General features: G+C 37.1%; 1 protein-coding gene across 4 annotated transcripts in view; it reads right to left on the bottom strand.

Moving 5' to 3' along the window:
• Positions 1-22,089, bottom strand: part of LOC127622701 (glycerophosphodiester phosphodiesterase domain-containing protein 5-like) — a 56,337-nt gene that overhangs the window by 14,223 nt on the left and 20,025 nt on the right. For 3 of the 4 annotated variants that reach the window (XM_052096746.1, XM_052096748.1, XM_052096745.1), the window contains exons 2-9: positions 10,624-10,841; positions 9,212-9,315; positions 6,951-7,044; positions 6,805-6,864; positions 5,581-5,679; positions 5,367-5,460; positions 4,290-4,435; positions 2,806-2,888 (exon numbers count right to left, since the gene is read on the bottom strand). In XM_052096746.1, coding sequence (XP_051952706.1) covers positions 2,806-2,888; positions 4,290-4,435; positions 5,367-5,460; positions 5,581-5,679; positions 6,805-6,864; positions 6,951-7,044; positions 9,212-9,315; positions 10,624-10,806 — 863 coding nt within the window. In that variant the 5' untranslated portion in view covers positions 10,807-10,841. The remainder of the gene's footprint in view (positions 1-2,805; positions 2,889-4,289; positions 4,436-5,366; positions 5,461-5,580; positions 5,680-6,804; positions 6,865-6,950; positions 7,045-9,211; positions 9,316-10,623; positions 10,842-22,089) is intronic. The other variant, XM_052096747.1, reaches the window with a different exon arrangement.

Raw genomic sequence — 22,089 nt, forward strand, 5'->3', positions numbered from 1 at the left:
GCATCTCTGGTGCGTTGCGTCATAAACATAACATTTTTAGGTCACAGTGTCAAGTTGAATATAGTTTAATAGAACACATTTTGAGATCCTTTAGTTCGAATTTGCACTCCATAAAATGTTTTGAACGCAAGAACATAATGAATGTCTGTTTTGTGCTGTCTGGTTGTTTTCTTCTAAACTACGCATTGCCACACAGCTGACATTTTAATTACTGCCCTCTGGAGTAAACAGGTGGTACTACAAGCTTGCATTTCTCAGGAATCTTCCTTATTACAATCCGGGGGCATTGCGATTAATTGCGTTCGACAGCCCTAATTACTAATAATCCAAGAGTAAATAAGCTTCATTCATAAAACATGAACAGAACTAATTTAATTCAGTGTGAACGTCCCCACGTCCTCCTTAGACTGATTGACAACTCAACAGAAAAAATGGGTAACACTTTACAATAATCAGAATCAAAATTAGAATTAACTTTATTGCCAAGTATGCTTACACATACAAGGAATTTGTCTTGGTGACAAAAGCTTCCAGTGCACAAGCAATACAACAGCCAGTGAGCCAGCCAGTGAGCCAGCGTTCAACCTCACTTCTGTATGCAGACTCATCATCATCTTGGATGAGGCTGATGACAATAGTGTCGTCTGCAAACTTCAGGAGCTTGACAGAGGAGTGCTTGGCGGTGCAGTCATTGGTGTAGAGGGAGAAGAGTAGTGGGGAGAGCACACAAACCTGGGGGGCACCAGTGCTGATGGTACAAGTGCTGGAAGTGAATTCCCCCAGTCTAGCTGTTGCTTGTCCATCAGAAAGCTGGTGATCCACTGACAGATAGATGTGGGAACAGAGAGTTGATGTAATTTAGTCCGGAGAATAGCTGGGATGATGGTGTTGAAAGCCTAACTGAAGTCCACAAAAAAGGATCCTTGCTTATATACCTGGTCTGTCCAGATGTTGCAGGACATGATGCAATCCTATGTTGACTGCATCATCCACAGACATGTTTGCTCGATAAGCAAATTTATGGGGATCTAGAAAGGATCCTGTGATGTCCTTCAGGTGAACCAACACCAGTTTTTCAAATGATTTCCTGACCACAGATGTCAGAGCGACATATCTGTAGTCATTAAGTCCTGTGAATTTCGGTTTCTTTGGGACAGGAATGATGGTGGAGCATTTGAAGCAGCAGGGAACTTCACACTGCTCCAGTGATCTGTTTGTAGATGGGGGCCAGCTGGTCAGCACTATAAGGTTAGTATCAACATTAGTTAACATGAACTAACAATGAACAATACTTTTACAATATTTCTTAATCTTGGTTCATGTTAATTTAACATATACTAAAACATACGTTTTAAAATGTAATACATAAAAAAAGTTACACGTTTTTGTTAACATTAGTTAATGCACTATGAACTAACATGAACTAAAAATGAACAATTGTATTTTTTATTAACTAACATTAACAAAGATTAAGAAATGCTGTAAAAATATATATATAGTTCATTATTGTTGGTTCATAATACCTAATTCATTAAAACATGTGATGTTAATGAATGGAACCTTTATTGTAAAGTGTTACCAAAAAATGGATATGATAATAAACAATATATTGATTTCTAGAGTTACTTTTTTGTGATGACTTTTCAATGAATTACTCAGTCTGCCACAAAAATGTCATTTATTTTAATTATCTTTATTTACGGTCTTATTTCAGCAAATATTGATTAATGTAATTTTTTGTGATTTATTTGATTAGTAAATCAGCACATCATGTAATTAAAGGAATGTTCCGGGTTCAACAGAAGTTAAGCTCAATCGACATCATTTGTCAAAATACTGATTAAATATACACCTTCCCTCATCCATACTCACTAGGAAGCTTCCCAGGGCTCGAGCAGTAAAGATGAGAGCACTAACAGTATTAGCGTACCGCTAATCACCTTAACTGAGCGCAGTGACTCATCCAGGAGCATTTGGTGTCTTTTCTCTATTTATAGAGTCCTGTTGGCTCAAGCAGACCGTTGTCCAGATGACAGACCTTGTGAATGAGCTGCCCATTGACTATTTGTTGATGTCTTTGTAGTGGTAGATCACAGAAATATGCCCATGTCTGCGACACATGCTAGGCAACTGGGATTGTGCTATGATTTCTGTATACTGAAGAGGTAGTCGCAAGGGGATTATGTACCATCAACAACAGATCTATTCTAAAAACTAGCGAACTGCCTGACTGGTCAGCTGCTTTCTGAGGTAGCATCAATACCGAAATAGTGACTTGTTTAAAAACACTCTATGTCAGAAACTTATCATACCTATAAATGTTGTCTAGGTAGGAAGCAAACTTTGTTTTGGAACAGAGCGACAGAGTAGGTCATATATTTGCCACAGGATGACAGGGCACAGCAGGTTTTAGATAGCATGTCCACTTTTATAACAGATGTGACCAGAAAGTTCTTCCAGAAAGCAAACCTCTCATATATATATGAGAGAAATATGTAAGTATATACAATATGGGTTTTTGAGTGCAAAGTTATGATGTAGAGAATCAGAGGTACAAGGTGCAAATGAAGAAGCATAAACTGAAGGTGCATTGTACAGAATGAGGTATAAGTATGTAAAAGTGTAAATATATGTATATGGCCGGTGGACATAACAGTGCAAGCAGCATCAGGAGGTAGACATTATGTGCAAGAATATAGTAGTATACAGTATATGTTAGAAACAATGCAAACCAGTATATGTTTCAGTGCTTTATAAATCAATGAACACAAAATAAATTTAGTGGCATTGGGTGAAGATGCTCACCTGATTGTGACATCAGTCTCTAAACCCTCTCCACCTGATTCAATGGCCTTCTCAAAGGATAGCTGGGTATTCTCGGGTGCAAACTTTTTGAAAAGAAAAAACACAATTCAAATGAATTCAAAATGTATGTAATTTTAACAGTAAAAGAATGTAAAAATGCTACAGTAAAAAAACGTTACTTGGTTATTAACAGGTAACCTTAAAATTTAACAAGACAATACATGCAATTGTTTTAGATGTAAAAAGTATTATTTTACCGTATATAGTAATTAATGTTAAAATGTATATTTCGTTTAACAATTATGGTGATAAAACAATTATCGAGCCTTCCCCGAAGTTCCTGCGTGACCCATCACATTTCATTGTAATTTATGGGAATAGTTATGTTTCTTCTTATTTTGAATATAGGTTATATACATTAGGTTGTCCTGTGTTATATTTTATGTCCTTAAGTAAATGTTTATTGCATTATTTTAGTGTCAGTTGTGTTACCTGATGGAGTTTTGTGTTTTGTATTCATTATTGCTCCTGGAAGGGCCACTCTTGATGAACTAAGTCAACATAAGGCCTTTTGTAGTTACAGTTATTAACAATACATTTTAAAGTGAAAAACAGACTATCTAGTTCCAGTAGGTTAGTACTGTATATCAAGTTTCTATAATTTAATAATATAAACGGTTGTGAACTATAAAATGTACAGGTATCAAAATTACATCCGGTAAAGCCTGAAACATGATCACTGTATTTTTCCACGGTAAATTCTGGCAAACAAAGCAGCCATTATTTTACTGTAAATTTTCACTAGTTAAAATGCTAATTCTTGAAATCAGCAATGTAATTTCTACTAATGCAAATGCTATTTTTTTCATATCTGGAATGTGTTTGTTAATTTCAGATATCTGGAAATGGATTTCTGATATCAATAAATTGAAGAGAAATTAAGGATATCTTTAAAGGCTTTCTTACTACATTCACATTATAGATATCTGAAATGAACATTGCCACTAGTGAGCATTTTTACAAGCTGTAATACAATTGTTGATGTCAGGAATGTACATTGTCACTAGTACCATTTTACTATTGATATGTATTATCTTTCTATTGACATCTATTTATTTATTGATGACAAAAAATATTTTTACTAGTAAGAAATACAGAGCTGAAATGTACATTTGAAATTCCAACAAGTACGAAATTAATTATAGATATCTGTAATTGTGTTTTTTGTTAACATTAGTTAATGCACTATAAATGAACATGAACTAACAATGAGCAATTGCATTTTTATTAACTTTAACCAAGATTAATAAATGCTGTATAAAATATATTGTTTATTCATGATACCTAATGCATTAACCAATGTTAACGAAAGGAACCCTGAATTCAAGTTATTTCAGAATGAAAGTCTATTTTGGTTCTGACACTGAAAGAGATGTTGATTTCATGATGGATTGAAAAACCTAAGCAAAATTAATATGACGCACCATGGGCGCTCCTCTGTGTCCAATGAGGATTGGCGCTGGCCCCAATGTGCCCTCCTCTTTGATGCAGAGAGAATGCATGTCCAAAGGCACCAAATACAGCGCAAAGAGAACAGCCAAATACAAACTCAGGAGAGTCACCTGCCTCGCTGAAACACAAGATATTTTCTTGAATGAACATTTACAACTACTGTCGATTTGATTAATAACATTTACATTATGTTATATTTCCTGAAGAACTTTTGAGCCATTAATAACAATAGTGAAGCCTCCCATAGCAAGAACCACCAATAAGCAAACTCAAGAATGAAAGGTTAAGATACATCCAACAGTTACATGATTGAAGCTGAGCTTATCAAATCTTAACAAATGCTTGCAAAAACTGAACTTTTGATCTGCCCGAAATTAGGTCAACATATTCCCCTTCTAAATCCATTAAGCCACCCAGATAAACATTTTGTTACAGGCTATTAAAGAAAAAAAACAGCACCAATATCGCTACAATAATTTTGCAACTCCAATAAAAAGTGTAATTAGAGAAAGATAATCCTGCGGCAACGAGGCCCAATTTACTGTAGAATCCACATGACGTATTTCACATCTACACTGGCACGGCCCATCTCAACATTAGAGACAGAGAGAGTGATGATGTCTTTGTGAATGTTAGAACAAAGGGTCAGTCTGTGGAAGAATTGATCATCACTCTCAGCTGGTGTGAACTGAGCCTTTGTCCCACATTTGTCTTGCTGCCTCGTTAAGAGATATCCCTTGTTAAGAGCGCTCATAGAGTCTCAATCATGACTCAGCGAGATCATCCGCAAAAGGCAGGGAGGAGAAAGAAAAAGAGCAGAACAGGGATGAACTAGGCTTTCCGAGGATAATCTGTGCATCACTGACGCTGCAGTCTTAGTGCTGTAACTTTTTTTCAAAAGTGCAGATGCAATTTTTCTGGCCACAAACCACCTTTTCTTTGGTGGAAATGCATGGGGAAGGATAACGCATTGGTTCCAACGCCAGCACCATGCCAGTGAAAAAAAGATTTGATACAGTTGACAATGTGTTAATAATACGATCACACACCTCTCTTGTCCATGCGAAAGAAGTGTAAGGCTATTGGCCAAGAAAGAAGTGCCATTAGTGAAACTCCGCCCACATGCAGAAAGGGTGCTGTGACCTGCAAAACAAACATGGAAACACATAAATGCAGTTCAGGAATGTCTTGTATAAATTATGTAAACTGTCTTAAGCAATGCTTAGAATATTTTCCAAAAACATAACAGCTGAATTTACCCACCTGAAAAGAAATGAGCAGCGTGGTCCATTCTTTGCTCCATAAGTCTGACAGCACAGCTATGGCACTGATGGAGAAGATCAGAGTCACCAGGATACCAATCTGTGTAACAAAAACGCAGAATTTGCTCACTTCACCTTTATAGCCCTATTCGGACTGGATTCATTTTTCAGACATATGTCTATAAAGTAATAAATACTGCTGACATCTATCAAATTTACCATCAATTCGCACACCCATCTCTGTGATTTTTACAGATATGGCTTATAAGCGATAAGTGTCTACAGCATTAACATACTGCTGCGTAACCGATCTATTCAAAAATTATACTGTGCTGATTAATTATGCAGGAAATATTAAACATGAGCACATACTGTACCTGGGATTATTAGAAGAAATTGATGGGAATATCTGGCTAAATACAACAGAATTGGTGACGTTAGCATGCAATCACTCTTGAATTAAAACGATGGACAATCCCTTCACATTGTGTCATTTTATGTTCCAAAACATGGGGCTCAACACAATTTCCCGCACTCACTCTGCTCAAATCATAATCAAAAACTGCTTGTTTCTCTTTTTTATGGGTAAATAAACACTCGACAGCATAAAATGCTTGAGAAAAACATGCATCAGTCCAAACGCAAGAGCCAGCGTTATCTGAAGTTCTAAAACGCTTCTTACATTTTCTGCCATCTTCTCATGACCAACATCCACTTCAGACACTCAATATTTAATGGGCTCATCAATGGCTTGAAAGTGCAGATTTACAGGATTTTTACTAACATGTCAATTTGCACCGGATTAATATTACCTGGGGTTATTTTTACAGGCCATTTTATAGTAGGTAAAACAAATTTTTACCAGCATGGGACCGCACACTCTGTAAAAATTTGTGACATGACCGATTCGCACAGGATTAAAATGACTGAGAATTAATTTTCTGGTAATTATTACATTACCCCACGTCACCATATAAAACTAATCCCATCCGAATAGGGCTTAAGTCTAGCCAACAGACTTGCATTTTCTTTATTGATATCTTCAATAGATTGGTTATGTAGAATGAAACATTTAACCAAGTTTAACACTATTTGTGAATTATTTGAAACAGCTTTTCTCATTACAGATATCACAATGAATTGAAATTTGAATAATTAGAAAATAAGCATTCACAAGTTCACAACAGTTACAGGGCAAATGATGAAGCGATGTTGTTTTGTTCACCTTGTGGCTCCAGTGAAGGTACAGCCTCTGTCCCTCAGAGAGAAGGCACACTGCTAGGACCTGCAAAAAGTCAAAGCCAAGTAATTCATTGTTGCTAATTATACAAAATTAAATGGAAATGCTTTGTTGCTGTTCACCATTCTTACCAGCAGAAGGGCGATATAGGTAAAGAGTGCAGCAGCAACCACCAGCAATACCACTGACCAAGGGAACCAGAACCCAAAGTTCCCAAAATTAAACCTGTGGAAAAAAGGATTTTAATGGCTTGTTTGTTTGGGAATAACACATGTTTACTTCTTAATTCTATCTATCTATCTATCTGTCTGTCTGTCTGTCTGTCTGTCCATCCATCTATTTGTCTGTCTATTTATCTGTGTCCATCCATCCATCCATCTTTTTGTCTCTCTGGCTGTCTGTTTGTCTGTATATCCATCTATGTGTCATCCATCCATCTATCCATCTCTCTATCCATTCATCCATCCATCCATCCGTCTGTCTATTCATCTATCCATCAAACTATTTGTCTGTCAATATATCTGTGCCATCCATCCATCCATCCATCCATTTGTCTGTCTGTCTGTCCATCCATACATACATACATCTTTTTGTCTCACTGTCTGTCTGTTTGTCTGTATATCTATCTATCTATCCATCCATCCATCCATCCATCCATCCATCCGTCTGTCTATCTAGCCATCCATCAATCTATTTGTCTGTCTGTCTGTCTATCTGTCTGTCCATCCATCCTTCTGTCCATCCATCCTTCCATCCATCAATCTATTTGTCTGTCTGTCTGTCCGTCCATCTATTTGTCTGTCTGTATATCTGTCTATCTATCTGTGTCCACCATCCATCCATCCATCCATCTATCTACCTGCCCATCTATCTGTCCATCAATCCATCCATCCATCAATATATTTGTTAGTCGTTCTGCCTATCTATTCATCTGTCCATCTGTTTGTCTATCTATCTATCTATCCATTCATCTGCCCATCCATCTATCTATCTATTTGTCTTTCCATCTGTCCATTCATCCATCCATCCATCCATTTGTCTGTCTGTCTCTCTGTCTATCTATTCATCTGTCTATCCATCCATCCATCCATCCATCTGTCTGTCTGTCTGTTCGTCCATCTATCTATCTGTTTGACTGTCTGTCCACCGTCCGTCTGTCCATTCATCCATCTATTTGTCTGTCTGTCTGTCTATCTATCTGTGCCCATCCATCCATCTATTATTTTCTTTTTGCAGGTATTTACAAAACAAACACAGTTTGAAGACATCGCTCAACAAGAGTGCCGTAAACTGGTAATATATGTCAATAATGCACGTGAGGGTTTATTTAAAACGCGCACGCAAGCTATTCTTGCTTCTCACGCAGATGTGATCTATCGCAAGCATCAATAATGTGCTTTGATTAATGGCATCAAGACACCGTGTTAGTAATACATTGATATATGATTAATCTTTTACGCCGACATCACCCAGAGAAAGAGTCGCAGGTGAGCCGAAACTGCACACACTCCCTTCAATTTTAAGCAGATCATCCGTGCTAATTCAGACATGAAACAAATGAAAAGATTGCATGAAACAATAAGTAAAGCACTTGGGATGTTCATATGGGATTTCCACAAATAGGATTAAAATATTCAAACAGCATTATCACAACATCCCTTTTAATATGCCTTTTAATAGCAAGAATATTCCTTTTATAGTGATGTACAGCTTCTGAATATTTAATATATGTTGAGATTCATTTGAAGTGCACTTTATGTTGATGCATGTAGCGTATTAGTGCAAGTATTAAGTTAAAATGTTAATTTAGTAATTAGAGAAAATGTTTTGTTTTTTTAGTAAAGGATCCTGACGAAAGTTAACCATGGTTTAAATATAGTAATATTGTAGTAACCATGACTGCTGTCACCATGATTTTCAGAACAGAAATCATGGTTTTGATACAATTAACCATGGTTTTACTACAGTAATACTGTAATTTCTATATAGTAACCATGATTATACTATATATTGTAACCATGACAGTAACCATGTTTATATTGTGGTTACTATGATTTAACTACAAATGCCATGGTTAAATTATGGTTACTGTTGTAAAACAATGATTGTTATTTAAGGGCAAACCTGTTGAAGTGTTTACCAAATAGCTTATTCTTTGGATTTGGCAGTAATATTTTTTTATGAACAAAGCAAATACTAAACCGTACCAAAACTGTGACCCTAAAACTGTGATACAAACCGAACCATGAGAAATTGAAACCATTACACTCCTACTGTTTATCCATCCATCTATCCATCCATGCATCTATCCATCCAGCCAACCATCCATCAGTCAATCTATTTGTCCATCTGTCTGTCCATCCATCCATCCATCTTGTCCAGAGACACTTACCAATCAAAGTCATTGTAGTCATTCTGCGCCTCACTCCAGAAATAGAGGAATATCAGCGTCAGAAAAAATGTTATGATGAGGAGCACAAAGCTACCACATTCCAACTGCAAAACAAGACACACAGAACACACAGAGAGACATTATTACCACTGAAAAAACACATGCACTTCAGCACAGTTTGTCAGCACAGTGGCTGATGTGTGAAAATTAAACATGAGGATGAAACAGAGGAGCCATATAAGCCTAATTCAAACTTTGCCATTCAAATCATATGTTTAGAATCACATTGGACATCCGCCTCAGCTGAGCACCATTCAAACAGTGAGTCATCCAGCTGATTTGGAATGACTTGATGAATGGCATTTACTGAGTCATGTTGTAAACTTTTTTTTTAAACAACCAAAAAGCTGACGAAGAGTGTATAACAAATGCAGAGCTCAGTGTGTTAAAGAAGACTAATCAGCAAATACAGTAGAAAAGAGCACATTCAAGCACTTTCTATAGAGTCTGAGCAGCCTGGTTACTTTACAGTTCTATGCAGATATTCTGGCTAAGAGGAGAATATCTAAAAGATCTAAAAGAAAGGTTTCACAGGCCCCTTTATGGATACATTTTTAAATTTAGTGTGCTGACTATACTAGTATGCACTGGCTTTCCTTACTTGACAACTGTATATGTAATGCCCCAGTTTTGGTGCTGCTTCTCCTTTAAAACCTTACAGTAAATGCCTACTGTTGTGACTGGCTCTCTATTCTTGACTATTCTCTCCTCACCATCTCACTGCTAACCGCTACTAGGTGGGGCAACAGAAGAAATAAGGTAAAGTAGGGGTTGTGGTGTTGTTGTGGAGGTGGTCAGGTGCAAATGTCTACCACAGTGTGACCACAATGTGGAGGAAGTAGAGAACCAGTCTTTTTGGCAGCTTGGTTTCAACAAATGCTCTTTTTACAGTGAGGAGGAAGTTTTGAGTTCTGTAACTTACAGTATGCTTTTATAGTACAATGGACTCTTAAGTCAAAAGAAAATTGTATTCCTCGTTTCATTAAAATCCTGGCTACAAAAAAAAACGTTTTCTCGATTCTTTCCGGTAAAAAAAGATTATAGGATCATCAGTTCATTGAACACGATGACCTTTTGTGGCATCTTGTCTCAATTGCAGGGCATGTTGTCACAATATGGGGTAAGTTGTCACACTGGAACCTGCCATTAAACCAGGGGCGCAGGTTTTATCTGAACATTGATGGAGGGCACATTCCCAATCACAGTCACCAAAACAAAATCATTGCCTCTCTTCAAATGTACACCTTTATTAAGCACTCTAATACAGAATTTTTGCAAAATGTAAAAAGAATAACAATTATGAGGCATTAAACAATTCATATAACAAAAAAATATGAAGCATGTGTCCTCACCTGACTACAACAGCATTCTCTCGGCTGGGCTTTGGCACGCTGGTAGCGTCTCCACTGGCAGCCGTAGAGGCCGGCCAGACAGGAGACGAATGGCTGGTGCTCATACCGCTGCAGCAGCTGTCGCCGCACCACCTTTAACTTCCCCAGCTTCAGTCTGTAAAGGCTCACTGGAGAGCGGCCCATAAATCAGCCGCTACCCTGCATGGAGCAGCCTGGAGCTGACAAGTTGAGGAGAAAAAGGAGATGATAGGGAGACAAAAAATTGTGTTAAGCCTGGTGCATAATGTATGATTTGCTAGCTATACTGTATGATATGATCCCAGTGAGATCTTGGGTACAAGCCAAGGCACACCGTATGGCATGATGTCAGACTGGACAATACACATCAAGATGAATTTGGTCACAAACATTCCAACTGACAACATATGACAAGCTAAAGACTTTATGAAAAGTCTCAATATTTGCACTTCATTTTACATCATTGCTGTCTAGGATAAAGTAATGAGATATTAAGGAGACCTCCTTGTGTAATTTGTAAATTCTTGTGTCTGAAAACAACATTAAAGCATAGGTATTTTGCTCATTTTAGACAAAATGATCAATCATATTTAGTGTTTTCACAGTTGGTACCAATACTTTTTGATTCCAATTTTGATACATAGAAAATATAGGTAGTTTGCTACTGAACACACATACTGAAAAATACTCCATTAAAACAATACCATGTTTCCTTTGTGTTTCTCAATTAAGTAAACATCGCTTCAATTCATAGCTGGACTGGGCAGAGAAATCGGCCTGGGATTTTACATAGCAACTGGCCCAAAAGTTGAGGGGGGGGGGGGTTCCTTTTCTGCATATCGCAGCACCGTTTTGTGGTCCGATCTACATAACACAGCGGCTCATTTTAGCTTATCATGTTTCATTCTGTTTCATCATTCAAAATTGTGTCTAACGAAATCAATCCAAACTTTGATCAAATGAAAATTAACAATTACTTTCAACAAAACAATGTTTTTAAAAAGAAGTGCTTTAGTAAAAATCCTCACAACAATCTAAAACACAACATTGCTCTTATTTTTGTAAAATAAAATTCTGCAAAACAGAGGATCACATTATAAATGTAAACATTGACGAAAACTGTTCAGTACAACAGCACTCTTGCTTGTGAGATGTAGGTTCAAGATAATAATAATAATAATAATATATTTTACTAAAAAGTAGTAATATATTCCTGTCGCAATTTCTTAAATTTAAGATTTTTTCAAGCTTTTATTTTTGACCCCAACTTTTATTTTGACGTGAAGGCCTTTCTGGTTCTGTGTTTTTGACGGAAGTTTCACACTTCCAGATAAGACGTTGGTTATGTAGCCCAGTGAAATTATTACAGTGCAAAATTCTGCGATTTAATTATACATGTATAAATATATGAGCAGCTTCTTCACACATTTACTTTGCAGCGTGCAACACATGCAGACTGTATATTTATTTAATTAAACATCCAGTTGCGGTTTAATAATCACCCTACGACATTAAACTGTCTTAATATGGTTAATTGTCAATTTATGTGTAAAAGGAGAATCAGAACACTCAAATGAGTGTGTGAGCATTTGAAAGTGTGTCAGTCAGACAGCGTGCTGGGACCGAATTGAGTGTGTGCTCAGTACTACTGGTATTGCAGAAACACATCTCATTACATCTTTTTTATGTTAATATCGACTTGGGTACTGAAGTACTAGTACTTTTGACATCACTAGACATAATAATAATTAGTCGGGGAATTCCTTCAGTCACAGACATATCACTTCTTCAGTTCTGTTTATACTGAAAGAATGAGGTCTGCTAATAAATGACCCTTCTGCAGACTTTCATAAACAGCAGTCGTGACTCAAATAAGCTGCACTCTCTAGAGGCCTCTCATGGGCCTCTGCACTTCCAGCACAATTGTTCAAATGCTCACACACACTTCTCATAGCACACAAACACATATACCACAGATGGACAGTATTTACATACAGTACATAAATACATTTAGATCTTTATTTACATAAAGCCAAAAATAGAAAAACTTTGTTTTATGATGCTGATAATACAAATTTCATGGGCACTGTATTTGACTGAAATACATCTAGCCTGATCTCATGAAAATTAAGTGACTGCGGTTGAAGTTTTGCTTGATTTTACATGGTTTATTACATGTATAGCGAAAGTTCTGGTGTAAAATGTCCACTGTGTGGCACTAAAAGAGAGTTCAATGTTCTCCCAAACATAAAAGGTTTTTATGGTTAATGCTCTATCAAGTTTTAAATCAACAAAACCCTCCTCCCTACCCTAAAACTTTAACATAAACCTAACAGATGTTAAATGTAAGGGACAGCCTCAGTCATTGCACTGCTTTCCATACAATGAAACTGAATGGTGACTGAGGCTAACATTCTGCCCAACATCTCCTTTTAAATTCCACAGAAGATAGATGGTCATACACATGAGGGTAAATGGTGAGATAATTTTCATTTTTTGGTGAACCATCCCTTTAACAGGCTTAATAACATAAGATCCCTTACAAAAAAAGTATGGTAACACTTTACAATAGCTACACGGTATAGAGCATTAGTTTATAGTCAATTAATAATTTATAAACTATTGTTCCTACATTAATAAGCCACATACAAAGAGTTGTATTAGTTATATTCACTGTAGCAAATTATTTATTATTGTTTAATAAGTTAATTTATAGGCAGTTTGATCATGTTGTTTTCACATGAACAAGGCATGAATTCATATAGTAAATAAATAAATTCTATATGTAATTAAATGGATTTACATTTAAACATCATGTATTTGTTATTGTTTTAGTTTTAACAATAAAACAATTGTTACTTAATATATAGGTCATAACAAAGCATTGACTAATTGCCAACTAAGCCTTTTGCATGACCTAATCTAAAGTGAGAACTCTATATGCCTAATTAAACATTTATTAATGATCCATTACTCTGAAAGTTTATTAAAAGAGATCCTCTAATTGTTCAAATGCAACTTTAGCAAGTTAAGTTAAGCTTTATGAGTAGACACCACAGTCACATGACAAAAAAAAAAGAAGGAAAGAGCATGTAACGTTATATTATTGTATACAGTAGTTTGTGGGGCATTATGGGCATTTTCCAAACTGCATTTATGTGCCCTTGAAGGGCACATCGGGAAGGGGACACCACTCTAAAGGCTGTTCCAAACAAAAGTAAGAAAGTTAATTATTTCACAAAGGGCCATTTGCTCCCTTCATCAATTCAGTTCCCTCAACATTGCGGAAAACGCTTTTGGGGAATTCCTTCTTCGACGACCTAGTTGAAGCCCTTGTAGAATAATGGCAATCTAATGATTGGCAATGGTGTTTGAGCCCCGCCTCTTAAGGCGCACAGTTGTCCTATATAAGCGGGCGCGCGAACACCATTTCTTTAGGATGTTCTTCTTTCAAGACCGACAGCATCTCGTCTCGAACCGCCCTCTCTTCACTGTTGATGGACACCCTCCAGCGTAATGTTCCTTTGGCACCTGGCAATTCAGTTGTCTGTAAATACTAGCGGTCTCTTCGACTTGAAGACTTTGCATTCTGAGGTATTGAATCAGAATGTGGTGATTCGTTCGCACAACATGACAGTGGTAGCTTACATAAATGCTGTGCCCTGCTGGGGTGAATGTCATTCTACAAGCTACAGTGCTGTTCGCAAGACGTCTCTATGCACTAAGTAGCGTGTGTTTACAAATTAGACTCAGTGAACAGCTCCATAGCTGAGATACTTGTGTTCCTCCAAGAGCGGCTGGATGCAGAACCCACCACATCAACGCTTAGGTAGCAACAATGTCGGCATACCACACCCCGGAGGCTGACTCCTCCATGGCAGACATGTACTATTTTTCAGTTTCTCAAGGGAGCGAGGAACCTAAACCCGTCGCCCTGCTACAGTCCAGCTTGGTATTTAAACCTGGTGCTGAAAGCATTCAAGAGTGTCCTGTTCTAACCATTGGAGTTTGTTAAGTTGTTGTGTATGCTTTCTCTAAGACCGCACTCCTATTGGCTCTGGCCTCAGTTAAATGGGTGGGTTATATGCAGGCACTGTCGGTTGACAGTTCATGTCTAGAATTTGGACCAGGGCTTTCAAAAGCCACTGTCAAGCCCCAAAAGGGCTATATGCCTGAGGTGCTTTCCACACCCTTTAGGGCCTAGGTAGTCCACCAACAAGCCTTCGCTTCCCCTCCATCTAATTTGGATGAGGAGCACTTAATGCATTTATTATGCCCCGTGCCGGCATTACACATCAATGTAGAGCGCACCCGCCAGTTTAGAATGTCATTTCAGCTCTTTGTTTGTTATGGAGGATGCACAACAGGCACGTCCATCTCTAAGCAAAGGCTCGCTGGAAATACTGGATCGCTGATGCAGTTGTCCTCGCTTATGAATCACAGGGCGTGAGGCCCTATTGGCGTGAAAGCGCATTCAACCAGAATCATAGCGTCTTCATGGGCATGGACAAATGGTGTATCACTACAGGATATATGGCTTGCAGCAGGTTGGCCTTCGCGGAACATGTCCATCGCTTCGCGAGTCCTCTCTGTCTAAAGACCTTGCTATTTCAACACCAACGGATGAGCCTGAGCTCCTTATTATGGGCAGGCTACATGTTATAATTTTTTACAGCCGCCTGAGTAGTCTGCTATCCAATTTACTCCCACTAGAAGTCACATGCACTTCCAATAAGAATAAACCTACCTCCCTACCTCTGGTTATGAAAGGGTTACATTTATACTGTATGTATTATATATTATATTATATGACTCATATATATTCCAAGTGGAATTAGTTAGTGCGGAAACCTGACCGCAGTTGATGCGTTTTTGTCCTTCAGTTAGAAAATTCAGAAGAAATGGTGGTATATAGGCCAACCGTGCCTAAATGGGCGGGGCCCAAACACCTTTGCCAATCATAAGACATGGATAAGGGCTTCAATTAGGTTGTCAGAGAAGGAATTCCCCAAAAGCGTTTACCGCAATGTCTCGTGCCCTTCAACTCAGAGCAGAGGTTTCATGTGTAACCTGAGACCGTTTTCCATTTTATATTTTTTATTTTCATGTTTAAAAGAGTTCAATCAAATGAAATTATTTTATCAAATAAAGTGCTTCAATAACATCTGATACCATCATTGTACTTTGCTTTTTTTGTTTCTTCATGTCTGGAGTTTATCAGTCTCTGAATGATCAGGATTGAAGCGAGCAGGTAGCAATGGGTCTTCTGATTTTACTCTAATCCGCTGACTTAATGTCTTCTAACCGGTTTAGCTGCTCTCTGTGTGACATCAAGTCAATACTGTCCTGGTCAGTCTGTCTTGACCTCAGCAAGGGGTCAGACATGATTTCCTCAGAACAAACCTTATGCCGCCTTTTCACTGCTTATGATAAAATGACAGAGCCAAAGTCATTCATTTACAATGGAGAGTCAAACAAGGGCTGCCTAGAGATCCAACCATCTGTGGAATAGTAATTTTCAGATCCAATTTGAGATTCAATTGCATTCGAATATTTCAACTTGTGATGATTTTAACATGGCTTGTTTCACTGTAAGCATCGCAGCAGTTTCCTGGTGAAATAAACGTTATAGATGCTACAACAACAACTTGTATTCCCTTTCACACAAATCAATTACAATGGCAGTTTATCAAAAACACTTACTTTTCGCCCTGTTCCTTGCACAATGCTATCTTCTGACATCAAAACACTTTTACTCTAGCGCATGACATTTAAGGTTATATACATTTTAATGTTTGCATTACACAGACAATTGCATTTACAAGCTTGTTCGTGCATGATCAGATTGCGCGGTAACTGATTGAGCATTGCACTTGCGATGCAAAGGACCAGGGTACAAGTCCAGTAGAGTACGGAATTTGATATGTGAGCCGAATTTGACAGAAACCTGAACCTAACTTCCCCTTATGCATTCCATAGAAGAAAGCAAATGAGGGTGAGTTAGGGTGAGCAAATGATGGCAGAATTGTAATTTTTTTGGGGCATTCAAAGTTGAAAAAAACATCTCGACTTTGTTTTCAATGATGATTATTTTAAGAAGGTGGAGCAGTGGTATGTAAACTTATGAGCACAACTGCTAACTTCAGGTGAAAGACAAATCGATGGTGAAATCATAGAGCCAGACAGAACTGTCTACACAATCCAACAGCTCTTTTGATCAGTAGGGAAGTTGTGGTCAATGTGGGCAGTGTACAAAACGCTTGTGGACAGGTGCCAGATGTCTGTAGCATAAAGAGGCTTTCAGGTTTAATGATCAGGGGGAGAGACATCTTGGAGATCTTTGGCTCAAGTTGTAGTTTGATTTAGAGGACAGATCTAATGAAAATACCTGCACACAAACCCCTCCCTCTCTGTCTGTTGTCATGGAGATGTCCTTAACAGCAGTGGAATTTGAGTGACGGTGTTACAATGCCACTTTTATTGCTTCACTTCATGTCCTTAATGCATCTACGATCATTTACTTGTCCAAAACAGGTGACACTGATATATCAAATGGCAAAGAAACCAGCTAACTGTTTGAAATGTATTTTAAAGGGGTCATTCTGTTTTGACAGGGGAGTAAACTTTGACATTTATAAGGTAGTTCACCCCAAAAGGAGAATTTGGCAATCATTTATTCAACCTCATATTGTTTTAAACCTGCATGACTTTCTTCTGTGGAACACTCAAAGGTGATGCAAGGCAATTTGTTAGTCTCTGACACCATTCACTTTCAATGTATGGAAAAATATACAATGAAAATGAATAGTAACTGAGGCTAACTTTCTGCTTCTTGTTCCACAGAAGCAAGTAGCATACAATATCACCGGTCCAAATATTCTTGCAGTCAGCATAACAATGGGATTATTCTTTCTTATTCTTTCTTTCTTTATCACTTTATTACCTCAAGTTATAAAATATCCTTAGTTGTTTATTTTTTCCATGTTTCATGCATCATTTCCTGAATGGTAAAATATGATGTAATAGATATCTGCTCTGCAGATGAGACAGGAAATGAGTTTCTGCATTGTGGGTCACACAATCATAAACTAAGAAATCAAACTAAATATAAACCAAAGGTATCACATTGGCAACTAAACGCAAATCTATTTTCAACTGGAAGAATATGACGCAACATTGTAAAAATGCCACTGAACTATCTGAACTATCACTGAAAGACAGATATTGCCACACCCACTGATTAAATCAAACAGCAGCCTGTGAGTGGCAGATCTTTAAAAGCACGCTTACAGGCTGCAGCAATAATGAATCATGACTAACGGAGCATGCTATATTTTTATATTATTTTTAATATTTAAAAATAATTATTTTCTTATAATATTTTATATATTTATTTATTTTATTAATTATTAAAAAAAATATATATTTATAGTAAATATATTAAGTTTTATTCTATTTTAGAACTTTATTTAATGTTTATTCTATAGCTTTAATATATATATATATATGTATATAATACAGTATATATAATAAATATTTATTTTAATATTATTTTATAATAAATTACAATCACATTTTATATATTTTTATTTCATTATATTTATTATAATAAAATATGTATTTTAATATTTTTTTTTAATTATTATATATTTTAAATACATATTTATATGATTTTTATGCAAATATTAATATATTTGAATTGTGTCTATTCTTTCTTATATATCATTTTCATTTTATATATTTTTTTTATATATTTACAGTATATGCTCAATGCAACATATTATTATATTTTAATTGTGTATATTCTAATCTTAGAATTTTCTATATTTATTCTATATATATTACATGTTTATATGATTTTTAAACTACATATTAATATATTTGATTGTGTCTATTCTATCTTATAATTTTTTATAATATTTACTTGTTATTGTATATTTATAATTATTTTTTAATGCTATATAATGCTATATACTATATAAATGAACCTTGGCACTGAGGAGACTGATAACAAGTTTGTTATCTCAACACTATGCATATTTTACATGGGTGCAGTTTTATTGTAAGCACTTATTGGAATTGAACAAGAATTATAGATTTTCTCAGGGTCAAACAGTGTTTCGGTTGGCTGATCCCATCTCATCATGTGATCCAGACTACAGGTGCAAAGTAATGATCATTCATTTCTAAAGGTCAGTCTCACTTTAGGCTAATTTCCTCCTTGTAAACCGCTTTAGAGACTTTTACAACATCTGAATGTGTAATAGGTAGTTGTTTGATCATAACATGTCCAACATTTTTTTTTTTTATCAACATAAAACTTTTATGTTAACATTTAGGTATATGTATAAGGAAAGTTTATGTCTAAGGTCAACATTAGCTTTTCCTAATGTTTAATCAGCTTTTTGCTTTCACAATGTGGTGGTCTCTCATTAATATGAAGTTATAAAAGCTCCATGCATAGTTATTAGAATTTAGCATAGGCAATTTACAGCTTTTTAAAAATGTTAAATTGTCGTTTCTAATTAAACAGTAAACAGAGTATAAGCATTCTCACACGTCATCTCAACAGGGTGTAAAACACACAACCCAGCAGAGAGAACCAGCCTGCACTGCGCGCTTGGCGAGGGATGGCACTTTGTTTAGACATAAATAAACAATGCACACACAAATAATGATCGCCGTGGTAACAGCAGGACTGTTCTGTATTCACTCTCCCGTATCACCCTATACACACTCTCTCTCATTCTCTGAATAATTCATTAGAGCATTTTTGGTAAGATTATTGGAGTGCAGCTTTGACTATTTTTTATTTTTTTTTTAGAATAGGTTATACATTTTATTTAATGTACTATGAACTAGATTTGTACATTTATGAGCAATTTGTGTTTAACAACTGACCACCACAATGCAAGGGTGTTGCTATGCGGTTGTTATGGTGTTCAGGGTAGTTGCTAGTAGATGGTTGCTAGGGTGTTCTGGGTGGTTGCTAGTAGATGGTTGTTAGGGGGTTCTATGTGGTTACTATGGCATTGGTAGAAGGTTGCTAGAGTGTTCTGGGTGTTGTTAGGGCATTGGTAGATTGCTAGGGTGTTCTGGGTGGTTGATAGATTGTCATGTTGAAGAAAAGTGCCAGGACGTTGTTATGCGGTTGCTATGGTGTTTTGGATGGTTGCTAAGATGTTGGTACATGGTTGCTGGCGTGTTCTGGGTGTTTGCCCAGGCATTGGAAGATGATCTCTAGGGTGTTCTGGGTGGTTGTTTGATAGGGCATTGTTAAATGGACGCTAGGGTTTTCTGGGTGGTTGCTAGGTTGTCAGGTTGAGCAAAAGTCATGTGGTTCCCAGGGCATTGCTATGCAGTTGCCAGTGTGTTCTGGGTGGTTTTTGGGCATTGTTAGATTGCTAGGGTGGTTTGGGTGGTTGTTGAAGAGTTAGGTAGATGGTTGTTAATGTGTTCTGGATGGATGATAGGTTGTCAGGTTGAGCAAACGTTGTTTTGTTGCCAGGACATTGCTATGTGGTTGCTAGGATGTTCTGGGTGGTTGCTAGGTTGTCAGGTTGAGCAAAATTTGAGTGATTTCCAAGGCATTGCTATGCTAGGTTGCTAGGGTGTTTTGGATGGTTGCTAGGGCATTTGTTGCCAGGACATTGCTATGTGGTTGCTAGGATGTTCTGGGTGGTTGCTAGGGCATTGATAAATGGATGTTAGGGTGTTCTGGGTTCTAGGTTGTCAGGTTGAGCAAAATTTGAGTGATTTCCAAGGCATTGCTATGCTAGGTTGCTAGGGTGTTTTGGATGGTTGCTAGGGCATTTGTTGCCAGGACATTGCTATGTGGTTGCTAGGATGTTCTGGGTGGTTGCTAGGGCATTGGTAAATTGATGTTAGGGTGTTCTGGGTGGTTGCTAGGTTGTCAGGTTGAGCAAAATTTGAGTGATTTCCAAGGCATTGCTATGCTAGGTTGCTAGGGTGTTTTGGATGGTTGCTAGGGCATTGATATATGGTTTCTAGGGTGTTTTGGGTCATTGCTTGGGCACTGGTTGCTAGTGTGTTTGGGGGGGTTGCTTGAGCTTTGGTAGATGGTTGCTAGGTTGTGCTGTTTGTTGCTAGGGTACAAGTCACTTTAATATTCAGGTCTCTAGATGTGCCTTGGGTCCCTCCAATGTCAGTCTATGGGATTTTTTCACCCATTTTATCATCCTGCAAAAACAGTTTATGTGATGATCGCTTAGAAAATGTATAGCACATCAACAAGCCTTGTGTTTTGAGGTATCATTCATGTCTTTAGACAAACGTGTGGGAGTTACAGGCCAAAGATTAACACTTGGGAAAAGCATGAGCAATAGCAAAAGTGATGCTTGTCTTAGCAAACACCAATTAATATAAAAACAGAAAATGAAAATAAAGACACCATTCTGTTAACACTATTAACCTGATCTCTCTCTCTCTCACACACACACACCAGCATTTAACTGTATCTGTACAAAGCAGGAAGTGACCTGTGAAACAGACCTAAAACAGACAATCCTCTTACAAGCCGAACCTCTTGACCTAAACGTCTAACCAAAACAACAAAAACATGCATGCAAATTGACAAAATATTATATTTTGTCTGCCCAGCGTAAACAGTTAAAAGAATTTCACCCCAAAATAGGTATTTACACACCATTGTGTTGTTCCAAATCCCTAGAACAATTTTTCTTTTGTGGAAAATACAAAAGGAGATTTTAGGTATATTGCTAGCTTCAGTCACCATTAACTTTCATTGTAAAGAACAACAGATACAATGAAAGTCAATAGTGACTGAGGCTAACATTTGCCTAAAAAGTGCGCATCCGCAATAGTCACATCGTAGAACGTGTGATGTAGTAAGATAAAAATATAGTCCACAATATTTTTTTTTCCAATAGGAAAAGTAGCATTATATCTGTCTGATATTAAGTAATTTACTCCGATTTATGGGTTCATGGATACACAGAGTTTATTATAAAAAAAAAATGTTAAACGTTTATTGCTGCACGTTGTTGACGTGCAGGCTCTGCTTGCGCTTGATGAAATGATGAGTGAGGAACAGGCAAAAAGAAATGGAGGATTTGGTTGCAAAATGAAATGCATTGTCAGTTATCTGGAAATATTTTGTCTACAGACAGGATGATGTTGACCAAAAACAGGTACTTTGTCGAGAGTGTCTTGCAATTGTTGCCACAACACGAGGAAACACGACCAATTTGTTTGATCATTTAAGTAAGCACCGCAAATCTTTGTATGTCAAGTGCAAAGCCAGATCTAAATGCCATCCAAAGCAAAACACTATTTCAGATGCCTTTGCCAGTGTTACACCATACGAGAAAGGTTCCAAACGGCAGAGAAAAATCACAGATTCAGTAACATTTCACCTTGCGAAAGACATGGTACCAATTAACACGTTTACCAAAGGTTTGTAATCTA

This window comes from Xyrauchen texanus, chromosome 29 (genome assembly GCF_025860055.1).
Source record: "Xyrauchen texanus isolate HMW12.3.18 chromosome 29, RBS_HiC_50CHRs, whole genome shotgun sequence".
NCBI classification, from domain to species: domain Eukaryota; kingdom Metazoa; phylum Chordata; class Actinopteri; order Cypriniformes; family Catostomidae; genus Xyrauchen; species Xyrauchen texanus.